The 17,145-nt window shown below is 39.8% G+C and overlaps 2 protein-coding genes and 1 long non-coding RNA gene across 3 annotated transcripts; all 3 read left to right on the forward strand.

The window, feature by feature from the left end:
- Positions 1-736: 736 nt before the first annotated feature.
- On the forward strand, positions 737-3,523 carry LOC139954232 (uncharacterized). The gene is made up of 3 exons (XR_011788075.1): positions 737-1,211; positions 1,890-2,018; positions 2,557-3,523. It is a non-coding gene; the product is annotated as an uncharacterized lncRNA (long non-coding RNA).
- An 8,777-nt stretch (positions 3,524-12,300) lies between these two features.
- On the forward strand, positions 12,301-13,518 carry LOC139949925 (uncharacterized). Its single transcript, XM_071948507.1, has one exon. The coding sequence runs from the start codon at positions 12,301-12,303 to the stop codon at positions 13,516-13,518; it is 1,218 nt and encodes a 405-aa protein (XP_071804608.1).
- A 1,681-nt stretch (positions 13,519-15,199) lies between these two features.
- Positions 15,200-16,414, forward strand: LOC139949932 (gastrin/cholecystokinin type B receptor-like). Its single transcript, XM_071948519.1, has one exon. It carries the CDS (start codon positions 15,200-15,202, stop codon positions 16,412-16,414), a length of 1,215 nt encoding a protein of 404 aa, XP_071804620.1.
- Positions 16,415-17,145: the final 731 nt, after the last annotated feature.

Genomic DNA, 17,145 nt, shown 5'->3' on the forward strand with positions numbered 1-17,145 from the left:
TTTGATTATTACTCTTCACATTGTAAATTAGTATTGATCAACATTTTATTGTTATCATCTTTGACGGCTTAAGAGTAGTGTTTTATTAAATCACACTTGTTCATGTTGTTTATATCAGTGTGATCTTGTTTGATTCTTTGTTGCGTCTGAGAAAAGTCAAATTTTCGGATAATCGACATTGAGGAAAGTTTGGGGATTTTCGGATCGTAACACGTGCGTAACTCAAGCAGCGCAGGTGTTGCCTCAAGAAGGTTTTTCATTAACATCAAAGACGAATTCTGATTGAATTTTGTTCATAGTGATCTTAATAACACCCACAGGTGACCTCAGTTCCTGCTATTATCGCTCTCACCGTTTTCATTTCAATTCATTTCATTTCGAACTATGGTTTTTGAAGACAAGGTCTCTTAGACCGTGGGATGATGCTCCAAATTCTGCTTTTCAGTGCTCTACCCTACACAACTACTTACATTTGGTCTCAAAATTTGAAGAAAATTACCACCCAAAAAAAAGTCGTCAAGCACAAAACTTGCACAGTATGGATTTATTCGCGAAATGAAGCACAATAATACAGCGAGAATAAATGGCTGAACGTGCAACAAAAAAATAGATGACTTATAAGCTCGGCCAATCATAGCGCATATGACATGCATGCGGATGTGTGGACCAATGAAAGAGCTTGTTTCGAAGTCCTGTGGTTTTGTGGCCCTTTTAGAAACGACGGCGCCTGCGTTGGATTCAGCTTCAGGTTCCCTTATCTCGTCTGAAGCCCTGACTGAGCGCGTACGCAAAGTACGCACAATTGCCAAAACAACCGCGGGGCCAAGCTAGCATGCGGAGCCGAAGCCGTGGTTTCGAGAAGGATTTCAGAAAGATGTCGTCTACGCTTCTCAGGAAACTTCGTCCTGTGTGAAGGGAAGAAAGTTGCGAAGATCGGCTCGTTTTATGTTACATGAACACAACATAAATTTAATCCGAGCTAGTTCGGGAAAATAGTTATCGCTGGCAGGAGTTCGTTGGCCCAGCAGTGGTTAGGAAAAACATCATGATCATCATGACATGTGAAAATGTGTATGCTTGGAGTTTGGACGCCATGGATGGATGACATGACAGCGACCTACAAAAGACAAGACCTTCCGATCCAATTTCACCAGAAAGCACAACGGCAGCTGCTGGTTGGAGTACCGTGGATGTACTAGTGGAAGTTGAAGGTATTTAGGCAACATTTCTTTCCAGAATAAGTTGTGCTTCAATTCGAAGCAAAGCAGTTAATCATTTTTTATTTTATTTTGTTATTCAAGTCATGAAGTTAAACAAAATGAAATGCTCCGATCTCTCAAATATATGAAACGAAATCAGAGTCACGATCACATGATGAGGATACACATTTTGGTGATGAATCATGATGATGACACACATCGGTTTTAGTTATTTACTTAATACTTGAATTAATAACAAAAAACATACATCATATTCATACATGCACTGTTACAATTAGTAATTACAATTACCGTGTACAGACTACAGTATGAAAAATAAAATACATTAAATATTCAATGCACTAGGCCGATTAAAAATGTACACGATTCAGGAAAAATTAAATTGGCCCTTACTTACTAAACTAAAACACTGAAGTGGAGGAAGGGCAAGGGTACATACACGTACCCCAAGACCCCCATACTAATCACGTGATGAAGTATGCTTGAATAATAATAAATAACATCCCCATCTTTATTCTTAAAATTCTAGAGGCAAACAACCAGATTTCTTTGAGATGTGGTATTAAAATTAAAATTTTGTATTTAAACTAAGGGGAACAAGCCTAATTTTGTTTTCAAATAAGATGAGTAAACTAGGGCCTCATTTATTTGTATTTCTTTTCTTTTCAGTATGACATGTCCGCTCTGGGTTAGTGGTATATCAACACTTTTCGCTGACAATGAAGCGTGCAGGTAGTAGGAGAAACAAAGAAAGGCAGAAACTAATCTGAGAAAGCTAAAGAAGAACAAAAATTGAAGGTAAAAAAAAATAACTTGTTCATTACTCTCGTCCACCAGAAGAAATACTGTGCGTAACCTTCTAACCTTTTTTTCTTTTGTTTTCAGGAAAACGAGAGAAAAAACTCAAATGAATATATGGTTAACTGTTGGTATTTGTGAACAGGACCAGTATCCCTACTATTAAATAAAAAAATCTATGTATAAAATCTGTGTAAATTTTTGCAAGAATTTGCTACAAGATAATGAAAAGTTCAAAGTATTGGGTAAAAATGTCCTCTTTATATCAAAAGCTTTCCAGTGCTCTTTATCATACGTTTTGTATGGATTGACCTTTAGTAGTTGGGCACAAGTTGACTAGGGTATGAGGGCATGCCACTTGGATATGAGAAATTCATACTGCCTAAATAAACTTTGGATTGGATGTGTACTACAATTAAGGAACAATGAGTTGATCTACCTTCACCAAAACTGTACATGTTTGCTTTTCCTACAAATTGTTTTTATTTTGTGTACTGTCTGTTCAGTCATCGAGTATGCTTTTATAATTCGCTTGCAGAACGCGAGAATAGTGATGCCATTAGCAACGAGACAACTGAAGGTGAACCACGATCAAAAGGTTGCTACGCTCTGACGCTGGTGATTCTGAAACGCCTCAGCTGAACGTGCTCCCCGAACAGTGTATCAAGCAGATTGAAGAAGAAAGTATGTAAAGGAAAATATCACACAGCAGATGTTCCTGTCAACAAATCAATTTCCCCTGCACAGACTTATGCTTTTGTGCCAGTTGCGGAGTGGCTACAAAGGACTCGGACGGGGATGTTTATTCTGATGACAACTAATTTAAACAAAATGTTGTCTGAATCATCATTTTCAATAGAAAAGTAGAAAAAACAAGAAGAGAATTCTGCACAAGTACAATGTGTAAAAAGTAAGCTTTTGGCTTACCAAAATATAAACCTTAAAATAAATGTGGAACAATTTATTTGAGAATTGAATTAACCCATCAGTTACTGTGGTACCAGAAAGACAGTTTGGGAACTAGATTTATATTATTTTCATTCAATTTTGTTAAATCTTTATATCTTTGAAATTGTTAACGGCCCTGTCACACCATGGTGTATCGCCTTAACGTATGCCGGCGTATAGGCCTACAGAAACTAGTTCGAGCATTTTAAAAGTTCAAGAGTGCCCAACTTCCCAGAATCGCATCCATAGCGTACTGAACGTATACAAAGCGTATGACTAATGAATTGATAGCGTATCACTAACTTAAAATGAAGTTATGTATGTTACATGTGGATACGTGAGAGAATACGTCAAGACTTTTTGGGGATACGCCAGGCATAGGTTATACGGCACATAAACGGATTTATTATTGTTTTAAATTGAATTATGTGGGGGAATTTAAAAGGGCCTTTTCAAGAAAGTAACATAATTCATCATGATAACAATGAGTATTGTACTAGAAATGTGTCATTATGATATGAAGAGAAGAAATTAAAAAAATCTTAATGTCAACAATATCCTTTTTTTTGTCAAGTTCATTCATTCAATCGATTACAATTTAATTAAGGCCTGTCTAAGCTCTGAAAACTTAGTAAATGACCAAAATGAGGCCCAGAAAGTTTGTTAGTGACATTAATTTGAAACAATTGAAATAACTCAATTGGGGAAATGATTGATGTCCAGGGATGTTAAATAATTATTAATCTGGGAGAAAAGAGCTGAAAACCTGTAAATGAAAGCAAAATAAATAAGCCAGTATATTTTCCCCATTCGTTTGTGCACTTGGTGTTTTGCCCATAGAGTTTGTGCATAGTTCTCCAGTTTTGACCAATAGAGGGCGCTATTTTTCTATAATTATTTTCTAATTAAAATAACTCATTACTGTGCAAGTTTTGCCCTTGACGACTTTCACATGTTATTCAGGACTACCATAAGAACATCTGGGGAAAAATTCAGGTAGTTGCAGAGGGTAGACCACAAAACTCGAAAACTAGAGCCCTTTTTGATGATCATCCCACGGTCTATCTCTTTAGAAGCGCAAAAAATAATCACTCTGTGACCTTAAAGGCAGTGGACACTATTGGTAACTACTCAAAATAATTATTAGCATAAAACCTTTCTTGGTGACGAGTAATAGTGAGAGGTTGATGGTATAAAACATTGTGAGAAACGGCACCCTCTGAAGTGCCATAGTTTTCGAGAAAGAAGTAATTTTCCACGAATTTGATTTCGAGACCTAAGATTTAGAACTTGAGGTCTCGAAATCAACCATCTAAACGCACACAACTTCGTGTGACAAGGGTGTTTTCTTCTTTCATTATTATCTCGCAACTTTGACGACCGATTGAGCTCAAATTTTTACAGGTTTGTTATTTTATGCATATGTTGAGGTACACCAACTGTGAAGGCTAGTCTTTGACAATTACCAATAGTGTCCACTGCCTTTAAGGTAAACGTTGCAATTAGCCAACACCCCCAAATGGAGAAATCACAAGAAAGAAGGTTTCAGTTTTAGATGTGGGAGGAAAACCCCAAAGGAGTAGTCCAGGGAAAACTCAAGCAGTCATGTAGAGATTAAAAAGACAATTCACGTAGTGCCCTCGAAGTGATTTGAAGCGGGATGCTATAGACTGTGCAAGTCTCGCGCGCACCGGAGCGAGAAAACACGACAACTGAAGAACTTTATTTTTTTTATGAATCAAATCTTTGCTTTAATTTATTCTTAATGCTGAATCTGAACAACAAAAATACCCTATAAAGCTTGTTTAAATTAGTTTTAGCTTTTTAAACAAACACAATTATCGCTTAAAGTCTATGTATAGACGAAAGTAAAACTCTGGGACAAGGATGTTTGTTTGATCTTAACTGTTTTGAAACCCCATTTGTAAATGTACGCCCGAATGTGAAACTACTCAAAGCTGGTTTATACGCGGACGCACGATGATCGCAAGGGCGTTATATAAACGCGTGACGCAGTTTAAAGAGGAAGCCGACGCCTAAACGACCAATGAAAAAGCTTTTCACCCCGCACGACCAAAACAAGCGTCTGTGTACGTTTCGTGATCGGAGATGGGCACAAATTCTTAATTTTTACCAAGTAACCTGACCTGAGGTCAAGTTTAAATATCGGTTTTTCTTCGTTATTATGTTGACTTTATTTTTATTTTCATATGATGTTAATTAGTATTACATTTTTAACAACATATGTCATTTTTATGGTCATAAACTACATTAAACTAAAGTAATGGACGAAACAAAATCTCCCCAACGTAAAACTCCATAAGGTTGGGACCACAATGGTCCCGGAAGTTCAAATCCGCGCGAGACTTGCACAGTCTATTGACCCCTTGCACGCGTATCTTACGCGGCGACCAATGCCACGCTCACCCATAGATATAGAATAGACTGTGCAAGTCTCGCGAGAAATTGAACTTCCGGGACCATTGTGGTCCCAACCTTATGGAGTTTTACGTTGGGGAGATTTTGTTTCGTCAATAATTTTAGTTTAACATAAGTTATGACTCTAAAAAGTGAATATGTTCTTGGGAATGTAAAAATAAGTGATTAAAAACAGAAAAGTAAAATCAATTCAACAAATTAACGAAGAAAACTAAAGAAAAAAACTTGACCTCCAGTTTCCGGTTTACTCTAAACAATTAAGAATATTACCCAATTGACGTTCCCATTATCGCTGAACCTATGTGATGATCGCACCAATTGGACGTGATTCACAAACGGGGTTTGTTAGAAAAACCATTCAGGTCGATGTCGAACAGCGATCCTTGTCCCGATAAATGTATAATATTTACGTTAATTTAAACAAAACAATTATTATGTACACGAATTAAAATAATAATTATACAAAAAGTACGTTAAAAATAATAATCTTTAAGAATTTTTTAACAAATAACAATTTCAATACAATTTGGTTTTGTACAAAAATATACTTTTTTTCGAATTAAGTTCTCGTTTTTCGCTACGTGCGAGACTTGCACAGTCTATTCTATATATCTATGCGCTCACCATGTTGGTGGGCAGTTAGGTTTACGTGTATTAACGCCGCGTCGCCTAAAATGCACGCTTTCACTGCATAACGCGCAGCATAGAGTTAATATAAAAACGCACAGTGAAATTGCCCACCAGTATGGCGCATTCAAGATTTTTCTGCTGATGACGTCAGGTGAAATGGGTCAATAGACCTTTATCACGGTGTAGCCATCTTTAAATATTAACAAACCGACCCTGTGGATGAACAGAAATAGTCTGGTTCCTATTTGCAAAATGATTATTTGCAAAATGATTATTGTCGGGTGATGCCCGGCAATCCAGCAGAGTGATTTTAGCAAGCAATGGAGTAAGAAGTGTAATTTCAAGCGGGAGTTGTGTGACGGGCTGTGGAAGACGGGATGGAAGTTTCGGTGCTGCGGTAAATCCGCCGGGACCCATTGCTGCCTCCGACCCAACTTCGGCCTATTCAACAGCGGTGACCTCACCGGGGTTGACGAGTGGTTGTTCATTATCAGTTAAGTAGTTCAGCTAATTTGGAAACTCGAATGAGACAATTGGCGAAACAGTCGGCGTGCTAGCGCGTGCATTTTGGTAGCTATAGTGCATATAACACTGGGTCGGTCCTCCGAGGAGTGCATTCGAGAAGACAGGTTTGTTAAAGGAATTGTGAAAGGTTTGTGAAAGGATTGGAGATAGTGAGATGCCCAGGAGGCAATTAAAGAGTTCAACACATAGAGCTGTGTGTCAGAGTCCCCTCATTTATGTTCTCCCAAACCCCCGGTAGATTCCCAACCCTGCCCCCAGAGTGCAACAGACAAACAGTTACCGATCGGGGGGTAGATGTCCACCCAAACGAGCCTGCAGCCTTAGCCCGAGACTGCTCGTAGTATTCCCCGGGTCTGAGGTACGATTTGGATTCGGGATAAGGGGAACTTGCGGCCCAGCGGTCGGACAGTCTCCCCGGACTCCCGAACTCGAATTAGTCTCGCGGGAAACCCGCCACAATATGTTGTGAGAATTCTGGTCTTTGATAATTACCAAACGTGTCCTTTAACTGTCTGGAGATAATGATGTTCAGTGTCAAAATAACAGCGGAGGTTGAGTATTTCCTAATGGAGGATTACATGGCAATTAGTTCTAACCTTTAATTTGGATGGGCAAGTCGTGATTCAAATCATAAAACGCACGCTCATTCAAATAAACAACATGAAGGATTTACTGTTGCCCGTTGTATTATTATGGCAGCCTAATTATCAGACCCCAAACCTTCCAGCTAGGTTTACATAGGTATAATTTGATTGATATATTAACGATTAACCATGACAGGGTCTTTTTAAAAAGACTCTGTCATGGGTCGAAACGTGTTTAGCCTTGTTTTATAAAGTAAGTTATTCAGTTAAAGAAAATATTTGATGGTAATTTGGTTCGCCAATTAAAGGAATATAAAGCCATTGGACCCTTTCGGTTCAGAAAAAAAATAAAAGTTCACAGATTTACATATAACTTACAGGGTTTACAGAAGGCAATGGTGAAAGACTTCTCTTGAAATATTATTCCATGAAATGCTTTACTTTTTGAGAAAACAGCAAAACAACATAAATTCTCGTTAACGGGAATTACGGATTTATATTAAACACATGTCATGACACGGCAAAACGCGCGGAAACAAGAGTGGGTTTTTCCGTTGTTTTCTCCCGACTCCGATGACCGATTGAGCCTAAATTTTCACAGGTTTGTTATTTGATATAGAAGTTGTGATACACGAAGTGTGGGCCTTGGACAATACTGTTTACCGAAAGGGTCCAATGGCTTTAAATGGGGATATACATGTACATGGATTTTTTTGCTCGCAATGCCTGGAATTAAATAGATTTCATATGAGATTGGAAGGTTTTCGGCAAATGTTTAGGTTAAAATTCCGCTTTTTGACTACTGGCAAGAAACTTCGAACTTGTTTCATAAAATTGGAATTTGCAAGCCACAAGGTGTGCCAACGGTGATGGCTTGCTCATGAGTCAATGCCAAGGCATAAGTCCAAGCTCCAGACCCCCCAAAATGAGAACACCCTACACTATTTGCTCACCTAAATATTTTTATATGAAAATGTGCGGTAGGACATGCTGATCATGAATCAGGGTGGTGTATAAAATTTTGACCCGGCGAAAGTGCATTTTGGGGTCAAAAAACAAAATGGCCGCCGTTTTCCAACTGAAACCATATAAAACAACTCCCATTGACATAACTAGAAAATTAAGTGACCGATTCAGCCCAAATTTGGGCTAAAGTTATAGAATTGTACGTTTTTACAATTAAAATGTTTCAAAATTCAAGTTGGCCGCCATTTTGCATAAAAAAGTAGGGAAAAAGACAAGTTTTTGTGAAAATTGTAAGGCAAATTTGGTCAGGATCAAAATTAAATACAGTTTTGGTTGAACAGAATAATGTGGTGAAAAAATATACGTCTAATATTTTTACATAAAATTAAGAGACAGATTCAGCCCAAATTTGCCTGAAAGTATGAGGTTTGTACATTTTACATTTAAAATGTTACAAAATTCAATATGGCCGCCATTTTGCATGAAAAATGGTGAAAAAACACATTTTGGGGATTTCTTTAGGCAACTTTGGTTAGGTACAAACTTGGTTGAACAGAATATGTTGTGAAAAATACACATTCGAATAATTTTACATTAAAATGTGACAATCACTATAGCATTACAGATCGTCAGGAAAAAAAATCAACTGCAGACACTCAAGATCCTGAACAAGAGTAGGAAGCTGAAAGAGTAACAAATAAAGCAGTAGCTATCTGATGAAATGTCCGTTCCAAAAAGACAAGTCCTTTGTTCAGCTTGGTGTAAATATATTCCGGATAAGTTGCTTTACACTTATTCTATTACTTGGTGTTCCTGGTAACTCTCTAATCCTCCGCGTGTACTGGACCAAGACTCTGAAGACAAGCACCCACGTTTTCATCATGACATTGGCCTGGGCTGATCTTGCTGTCTGCCTCATCAAAATAGTCAACATTCCATGCCGAGTTTTACTCATGATGGGACACGAAATACCCGCTGTTATACGGCTTTTGTTAGCATTTGAAACGACTGCCATTGGTACCTCCATTATGATAACGGCAGTGATTGCAGTAGATCGCTACGACTGCGTCTGCCGTCCACATCGGCGGTTCTTCACGCACAGACGGGGTAAGATAGCAGCCTGGGCATCGTTCTTGTTCTCAGTTCTCATCACTAGCCCACAGTATATAGGAGTATTCCTAAATAATCCCGTTCATGGTTCGTCCAAAATAGTATTGGCATGTCATGCTATAATCTGTGTAACTACACTCGTGATGGTCGCCGTGTTCTACAGCTTAGTTTACAAAGCAATCAGGCAACATGTGAAAGTTGGGACCAGTTCGTTCCGAACCCGTCGCAATGACTGTTCTACAATCTTCCCTGCTAATGTTGTAGTTCAGGCATCTAACTCAATCAACGATGGATCAAAACCAAGCACTTCTAAGGTTCAACGGAAGGACGTCTGGGTTGCATCTGTATCAACTCAAGCTGCTAGACTCCATGGAAAAACCTTTCAAGATCAACGCTTCAGCAAATATTCCACACCGGCAAAGCAAGCTTTTGCAACGGATCTACAGACACGAACTTCTTTGGACACCGAGTCAGGGTTGGAGGCAAACCGTAAGAGAATACGCCTTGAACACCCATCCAACTTTAATCGACTTCTTCAGCGTAAGACAACGAAGATGCTCTTTTTGGCAAGTCTGGTCTTCTCCATGACATGGATGCCATATTGGATCTTCATCTTTGTAAGTTTGGCCGTACAGAGCGGCCTGAACTTTCAATCCAATATTCCTTCAAGTAGTGAATGAAATGTTTCTCATTTTGTACATTAACCACGTCGTCAATCCATTCATCTATGGAGTTGCAAACAGACGGTTCAGGAAAGACGGCAGAGAAGTGATTCGAAAATTCAAGCTCTGTTAACAACTGAATTCCTTATGAACTGTACACAGTACACAGAAATAACATATTTCTTCGGAAGTTGTTTGTACGACTCAATTTCGATATTAAAATGGTGGTTTACGTCAACTTCTGAGGGAACCATGCTGCCACTGTGAAAGAGAAACACTACCAAGTGAAAGAAAAACACTGCCAATGTTAAAGGGAACCACACTACCAAGTGAAGGAGAAACACCACCACTGTGAAAGAGAAACACTACCACGTGAAAGAGAAACATTTCTACTCGAAAGAGAAACACCACCACTGTGAAAAAGAAATACTACCACTGTGAAATATAAATATTTCCACGGCAAAGAGAAACACCTCTAAGTGAAAGATAAACACGTCCACGTGAAAAAGAGCCACTACAACTGTGGGAGAGAAACACTACCACCTGAAAGAGAAACACTACCACTGTGGCACTGTGGAAGATAAATATTTCCACCTGAAAGAGAAACACTACCACTTGAAAGAGAAACATTTCACTCGAAAGAGAACAACTGCCATTGTGAAAGAGAAACGCAACACGACGGCATATTATGGTTCCCATACTAAACAGATGCGTGTGCGGGCTACATTTAGGGCTCGGGCTCCATTATGGTGCCGCACAGGCGTGTGCTTAAATTATTTGTCTCAAACTTCCAACTACAAGTATGACCGTGTCCTGACTCTTGTGAATGGTCACTACCACCGTTTTAAAAGTAGCCCAGCACCATGCTTGGCCAAAGCCGGAGCCTTCGTTCAGAAAACAGCAATCGCTGTTTTAGCCGTTGGGCTTTTTTTAAGATTCTTGGCTTAGGCTCCGCCTCTGGCTACGAGCTACGTTTGATATTGTAAACTCCGTACCTAATGTGCACTGCTCTACAAATTGATGACTGAACCCAAACCGAAAGAGAAACTCGTGGCCGTGGTTTGGATAGGGCAGCCTATAGCATATCTTTCAAACCTTGTTAATTAGGAAACCATACAACAATCCCCGCCGTCCTCACATTCATTTTCCAAAGAGATACGTCGTCAAATTCTGCACCAAATGCAAGTACATGTACGTGTACTGACCATAATACACATGAAACTGCATGCATGCAGACGCCGAAAGTAAGCTTTTCATATCTGTGTTTTGGTGGTCCGAGGTGACGTTTTTCAGCTGCATTAACATCACCTCAGACCATTCAAGTCACAGTTATGTAAATATTTTGTCACTGCACGTAACTTTACCCAATGAAATCACAACATGTATTCAATGAAATCACTGGTTCTCATAACCAATTCCCTATCTTTACCTTTGCGGATAAAGCAGGATACAGTGTAAGGATGTCCCAGATGGTTTTTTATTTATTTAATACACACTGATTTGAGTCAGTAGTGAGTTGTGGATTTTTCGAGTGAAATTTAACAGGCAGGCTAGTGCAGATTTTACCTCATAATAATATTATGAATGATAAAAGAGTATTTATATAGCGCCTTATATGTCAGGCCTCGACACACTAAAACTATATTAGTCAAAACAACGCTAATTAGTCGTAAGAGACATGATTTTGACTAACTTACATCAAAATCATGTCTCGTACGACTAATTAGCGTTGATTTGACACATACATTTTATTTATTTTTTACATTGAAAGCGCTTTCCACTAAAATACAATTATTTTAAAAACAACACTAAGTATAGAAAAGGCAGTCTAAAAACCTAAAAAAGTGTATACTGGGGTATACAAAAAAAGGTATAAAACTTATACTGATGTTGTGTGACACTGGAATCGTGTACGTATCAAGTTTTGGGTACATAACCCCCCCCCCCCCACCCCCCACAACCCCCGGAAGGATGACAATTAGGTTTCTACTTTGTTACGGGCGGCAAGGTCGGCAATGACGACTACTTCACTCGAAGTTACCGTCAGCCTTTTCTTTTGTTACACTTTCTACTATTTTCTCTTTGACAGAAGTAAATTAGTTTTGCGACGTCCCGTAAAACATTAATTACCATACATAAAAAATTTAAGCCATTCAGTTATTAACCAGATATTGGACGGCGAAAGCCTAATGTGTTACTTTCGCTCTTTCACGTCTTGATTCACCTGAACCAATAACAAAATTATCACAGACATTACACTAACCCTCTATTATGTGACCACGTGATTTGCTAATGGACGAGCCGAGCGATATAAAAAGGCACAAGCGTGTTTCCTGTTATCTTTTGATGGACATCTTCAAACGAAAGTTACCATTTTCATGTCAGTCTGGAGTGTTCATGTACAACAGCAGTAACATCATGGAAGACATGTCATCAGCATTCAATTCAACTCAACTTTTCAACGACACCAAGCTTGAACCTGCCTTCGTTCAGCTTGGTGTAAATATATTCCGGATAAGTTGCTTTACACTTACTCTATTACTTGGTGTTCCTGGTAACTCTCTAATCCTCCGCGTGTACTGGACCAAGACTCTGAAGACAAGCACCCACGTTTTCATCATGACATTGGCCTGGGCTGATCTTGCTGTCTGCCTTATCAAAGTAGTTAACATTCCATACCGAGTTTTACTATTGATTGGGCACGAAATACCCGCCGTTATACGGCTTATGTTGGCATTTGAAACGACGGCCATTGGTACCTCCATTATGATAACGGCAGTGATTGCAGTAGATCGCTACGACTGCGTCTGCCGTCCACATCGGCGGTTCTTCACTCACAGACGGGGTAAGATAGCGGCCTGGGCATCGTTCTTGTTCTCAGTTCTGATAAATATTCCTGAGTATGTTGGAGTATTCTCATCCATTCCTATATTGCCCATACTGAGATTGGCATGTCATGCTATAATCTGTGTAACTACACTCGTGATGGTCGCCGTGTTCTACAGCTTAGTTTACAAAGCAATTAGGCAACATGTGAAAGTTGGGGCCAGTTCGTTGAGAACCCGTCACAATGACTGTTCGACAATCTGCCATGCTAATGTTGTAGCTCCGGAACCTAACTTATTTAACGATGGATCAAAACCAAACACTTCTAAGGTTCGGAAGGAAGTCTGGGTTGCATCTGTACCAACTGAAGCTGCTAGACTTCATGGAAAAACCGTTCAAGATCAAAGCTTCAGCAAATATTCCACATCGACAGCGCAAGCTCTTGCAACGGCGGATCTACAGACACGAACTTCTTTGGACACCGAGTCAGGTTCGGAGGCAAACCGTAAGAGAATACGCCCCGAACATCCATCCCATTTCAATAAACTTCTTCAGCGTAAGACAACGAAGATGCTCTTTTTGGCAAGTCTGGTCTTCTCCATGACATGGATGCCATATTGGATCTTCATCTTTGTAAGTTTGGCCGTACAGAGCGGCTTGAACTTCAATCCAATATTCCTTCAAGTAGTGAATGAAATGTTTCTCATTTTGTACATTAACCACGTCGTCAACCCATTCATCTATGGGGCTGCAAACAGAAGGTTCAGGAAAGACAGCAGAGAAGTGATTCGCACATTCAAGCTTTGCTAACAACCTCTGAACTCCTTATGAACTGTAATTTCATCGAATCAATGTATGTAAACACAAAATGACGTTTAGACATTACACACAAATAACATATTTCTTCGGAAGTTGTTTGTACGACTCAATTGTGATATCAAAATGGTGGTTTTACGTCAACTTCAAAGGGAACCACTGCCACTGAAAGAGAAACACTACCAAGAGAAAGAGAAACACTACCACGTGAAAGAGAAACACTGTCACGTGAAAGAGAAACACTGCCAATGTGAAAGAGAAATACAACCACATTAAAGAGAAAAACTACCACGTGAAAGAGAAACACCTGTAAGTGACTAGATAAGCACGTCCACGTGAATAAACAGCCTCTGCCACTGTGAAAAAGAAATACTATCTCTGTGAAAGAGAAACATTTCCACTCGAAAGAGAACCACTGCCACTGTGAAAGAGAAACGCAACACGGCGGCATAATGGTTCCCATACAAACAGAGGCGTGTGCTTAAATTATTTGTCTCAAACTTCCAACTACAAGTATGACCGTGTCCTGACTCTTGTGCTTGATCACTATGCACCGTTTTAAATGTGGCCAAGCACCAAACACCGCAGCCAACTTTTTCAAGATTCTTGGCTTAGGCTCCGTCTCTGGCTACGAGCTACGTTAGCTGTTGTAAACACCGTACCAAATGTGCACTGCTCTACAAATTGATGACTGAACCCAAACCGAAAGAGAAACTCGTGGCCGTGGTTTGGATAGGGCATGCAGCCAATATCATATCTTTCAAACCTTGCTTATTAGAAAACCCTACAACAATCCCCGCCGTCCTCATGCACCTTTCACCTACATTCATTTTTCAAAGAGATACGACGTCAAATTATGCACCAAATGCAAGTACATGTACGTGTACTGACCATAATACACATGAAACTGCATGCATGCAGACGCAGAAAGTAAGCTTTTCATATCTGTGTTTTGATTGGTCCGAGGTGACGTTTTTCAGCTGCATGGACCATTCAAGTCACAGCTATGTAAAGATTTTGTCACTGCACGTAACTTTATCCAATGAAATCACAACATGTATGTATAGTCAAAGAAATCACTGGTTCTCATAACCAATTCCCTGTCTTTACTTTTGCGGATAAAGCAAGAATTCGAGTGAAATGTAACAGATAGGCTAGTCCAGATTTTACCTCATGTTGATGTACCGCGACACTGGACTCGTACACACCCAATTATTTGTACGTTATGCCCCCGAGTGCTGACAATAATTAGGTTTCTACTTTGTTATAGGCGTCAAGGTCGGCAATAGCGACTACTTTGCGTCACTCGAAGTCACCGTCAGTCTTGTTAAAAACTTTCTACTATTTTCTCCTTGACAGAAGTAATTATTAGTTTTGCGATGTCCAATAAATTATTAAATACCCACATAACGAATTTAAGCCATACAGTAATTACCCAGATATTGGGTGGCAAAAGCCTTAGTGTCACCTTCGCTCTTTTACGTCTTGATTCACCTGAACCAATAACAAAATGATTACGCTGACATTACACCAACACTCAGTTATGTGACTACGTAATTTGCTAATAGACGAGCCGAGAAAGCGTGTTTCCTGTTATCTTTTGATGCACATCTTCAAACGAAAGTTACCATTTTCATGTCAGTCTGGAGTGTTCATGTACAACAGCAGTAACATCATGGAAGACATGTCATCAGCATTCAATTCAACCCAATTTTTGAACGACACCAAGCTTGAACCTGCCTTCGTTCAGCTTGGTGTAAATATATTTCGGATAATTTTCTTCGCACTTATTCTATTACTTGGTGTTCCCGGTAACTCTCTAATCCTTCGCGTGTACTGGACCAAGACTCTGAAGACAAGCACTCACGTTTTCATCATGACATTGGCCTTGGCTGATCTTGCCGTCTGCCTTATCAAAGTAGCAAACATTGCATACCGAGTTTTACTCATGATGGGACACGAAATACCCGCTGTTCTACGGCTTTTGTTGGCATTTGAAACGACGGCCATTGGTACCTCCATTATGATAACGGCAGTGATTGCAGTAGATCGCTACGACTGCGTCTGCCGTCCACATCGGCGGTTCTTCACTCACAGACGGGGTAAGATAGCTGCCTGGGCATCGACCTTGTTCTCAGTTCTGATAAATATTCCTGAGTATGTTGGAGTATTCTCATCCATTCCTATATTGCCCATACTGAGATTGGCATGTCATGCTATAATCTGTGTAACTGCGCTCGTGATGGTCGCTGTGTTCTACAGCTTAGTTTACAAAGCAATCAGGCAACATGTGAAAGTTGGGGCCAGTTCGTTGAAAACCCGTCGCAATGACTGTTCGACAATTTGCCCTGCTAATGTTGTAGCCCCGGAACCTAGCTCAATCAATGATGGATCAAAACCAAACACTTCTAAGGTTCGGAAGGAAGTCTGGGTTGCATCTGTTCCAACTCAAGCTGCTAGTCTTCAGGAAAAAACCGTTAAAGATCAAAGCTTCAGCAAATGTTCCACATCATCAGCAAAGCAAGCTCTTGCAACGGATCTACATAAACCAACTTCTTTGGACACCGAGCCAGGGTTGGAGGCAAACCATAAAAGAATACGCCCCGAACACCCATCCCACTTTAGCCAACTTCAGCGTAAGACAACGAAGATGCTCTTTGTGGCTAGCGTTGTCTTCTTCGTCACATGGATGCCATATTGGACCTCCATCTTTTTAGGTCTCTCAGTACAGAGTGGCTTGAACATTGGGCCCTTAGTCCTTCAAGTATTATCTGAAATACATCTCAGTTTATACATTAACCACGTCGTGAACCCATTCATCTATGGAGTTGCAAACAGACGGTTCAGGAAAGACTGCAGAGAAGTGATTCGCAAATTCAAACTCTGTTAACGTTTGAATTCCGAATAAACTTTTATTTTATCTTGAACGTATATCAAAACACAAAAGGATGCTTGTTACATATGTTTGTATGATTTAGCTATGATAACAAAATGGTGGTTTCAGTGACTTTACTCGGTGCTGGACCAAGACCAAAAGGTCGATTGTAATGCAGGTCTAGAAACACTTCCAAGTGAATTAGAAACAACATGAAAGAGAAACACAGCACCGTGAAAGAGAAACACTATACTACTATTAAACAGAAACACTACCCTGTGAAACGTGAAAGAAAAAACACTACCACAGTGAAAGAGAAACACTACTACCGTGAAAGAGAAACACTTCCACCGTGAAAGAGAAACACCACCACTGAGAAAGAGAAACACCACCACCGTGAAAGAGAAACACCACCACCGTGAAAGAGATACGCCACCACTGTGAAAGAGAAACACTACTACTGTGAGTGAGAAACACTACCACCGTGAAAGAGAAACACTACCACCGTGAAAGAGAAACACCACCACCGTGAAAGAGAAACACTACCACTGTGAAATACAAACACTACCACGGTGAAAGAGAAACACTACCACCGTGAAAGAGAAACAACACAACTGTGAAAGAGAAACACTACCACCGTGAAAGAGAAACACTTCCACCGTGAAAGAGAAACACCACCACTGAGAAAGAGAAACACCACCACCGTGAAAGATAAACACCACCACCGTGAAAGAGATACGCCACCA

Source organism: Asterias amurensis, chromosome 2 (assembly GCF_032118995.1).
Source record: "Asterias amurensis chromosome 2, ASM3211899v1".
Lineage (NCBI taxonomy): Eukaryota > Metazoa > Echinodermata > Asteroidea > Forcipulatida > Asteriidae > Asterias > Asterias amurensis.

Bases quoted from the DNA above. Each gene is read 5' to 3' on its own strand.
- LOC139949925 (XM_071948507.1), top strand. From the start codon at position 12,301: ATGGAAGACATGTCATCAGCATTCAATTCAACTCAACTTTTCAACGAC.
- LOC139949932 (XM_071948519.1), top strand. From the start codon at position 15,200: ATGGAAGACATGTCATCAGCATTCAATTCAACCCAATTTTTGAACGAC.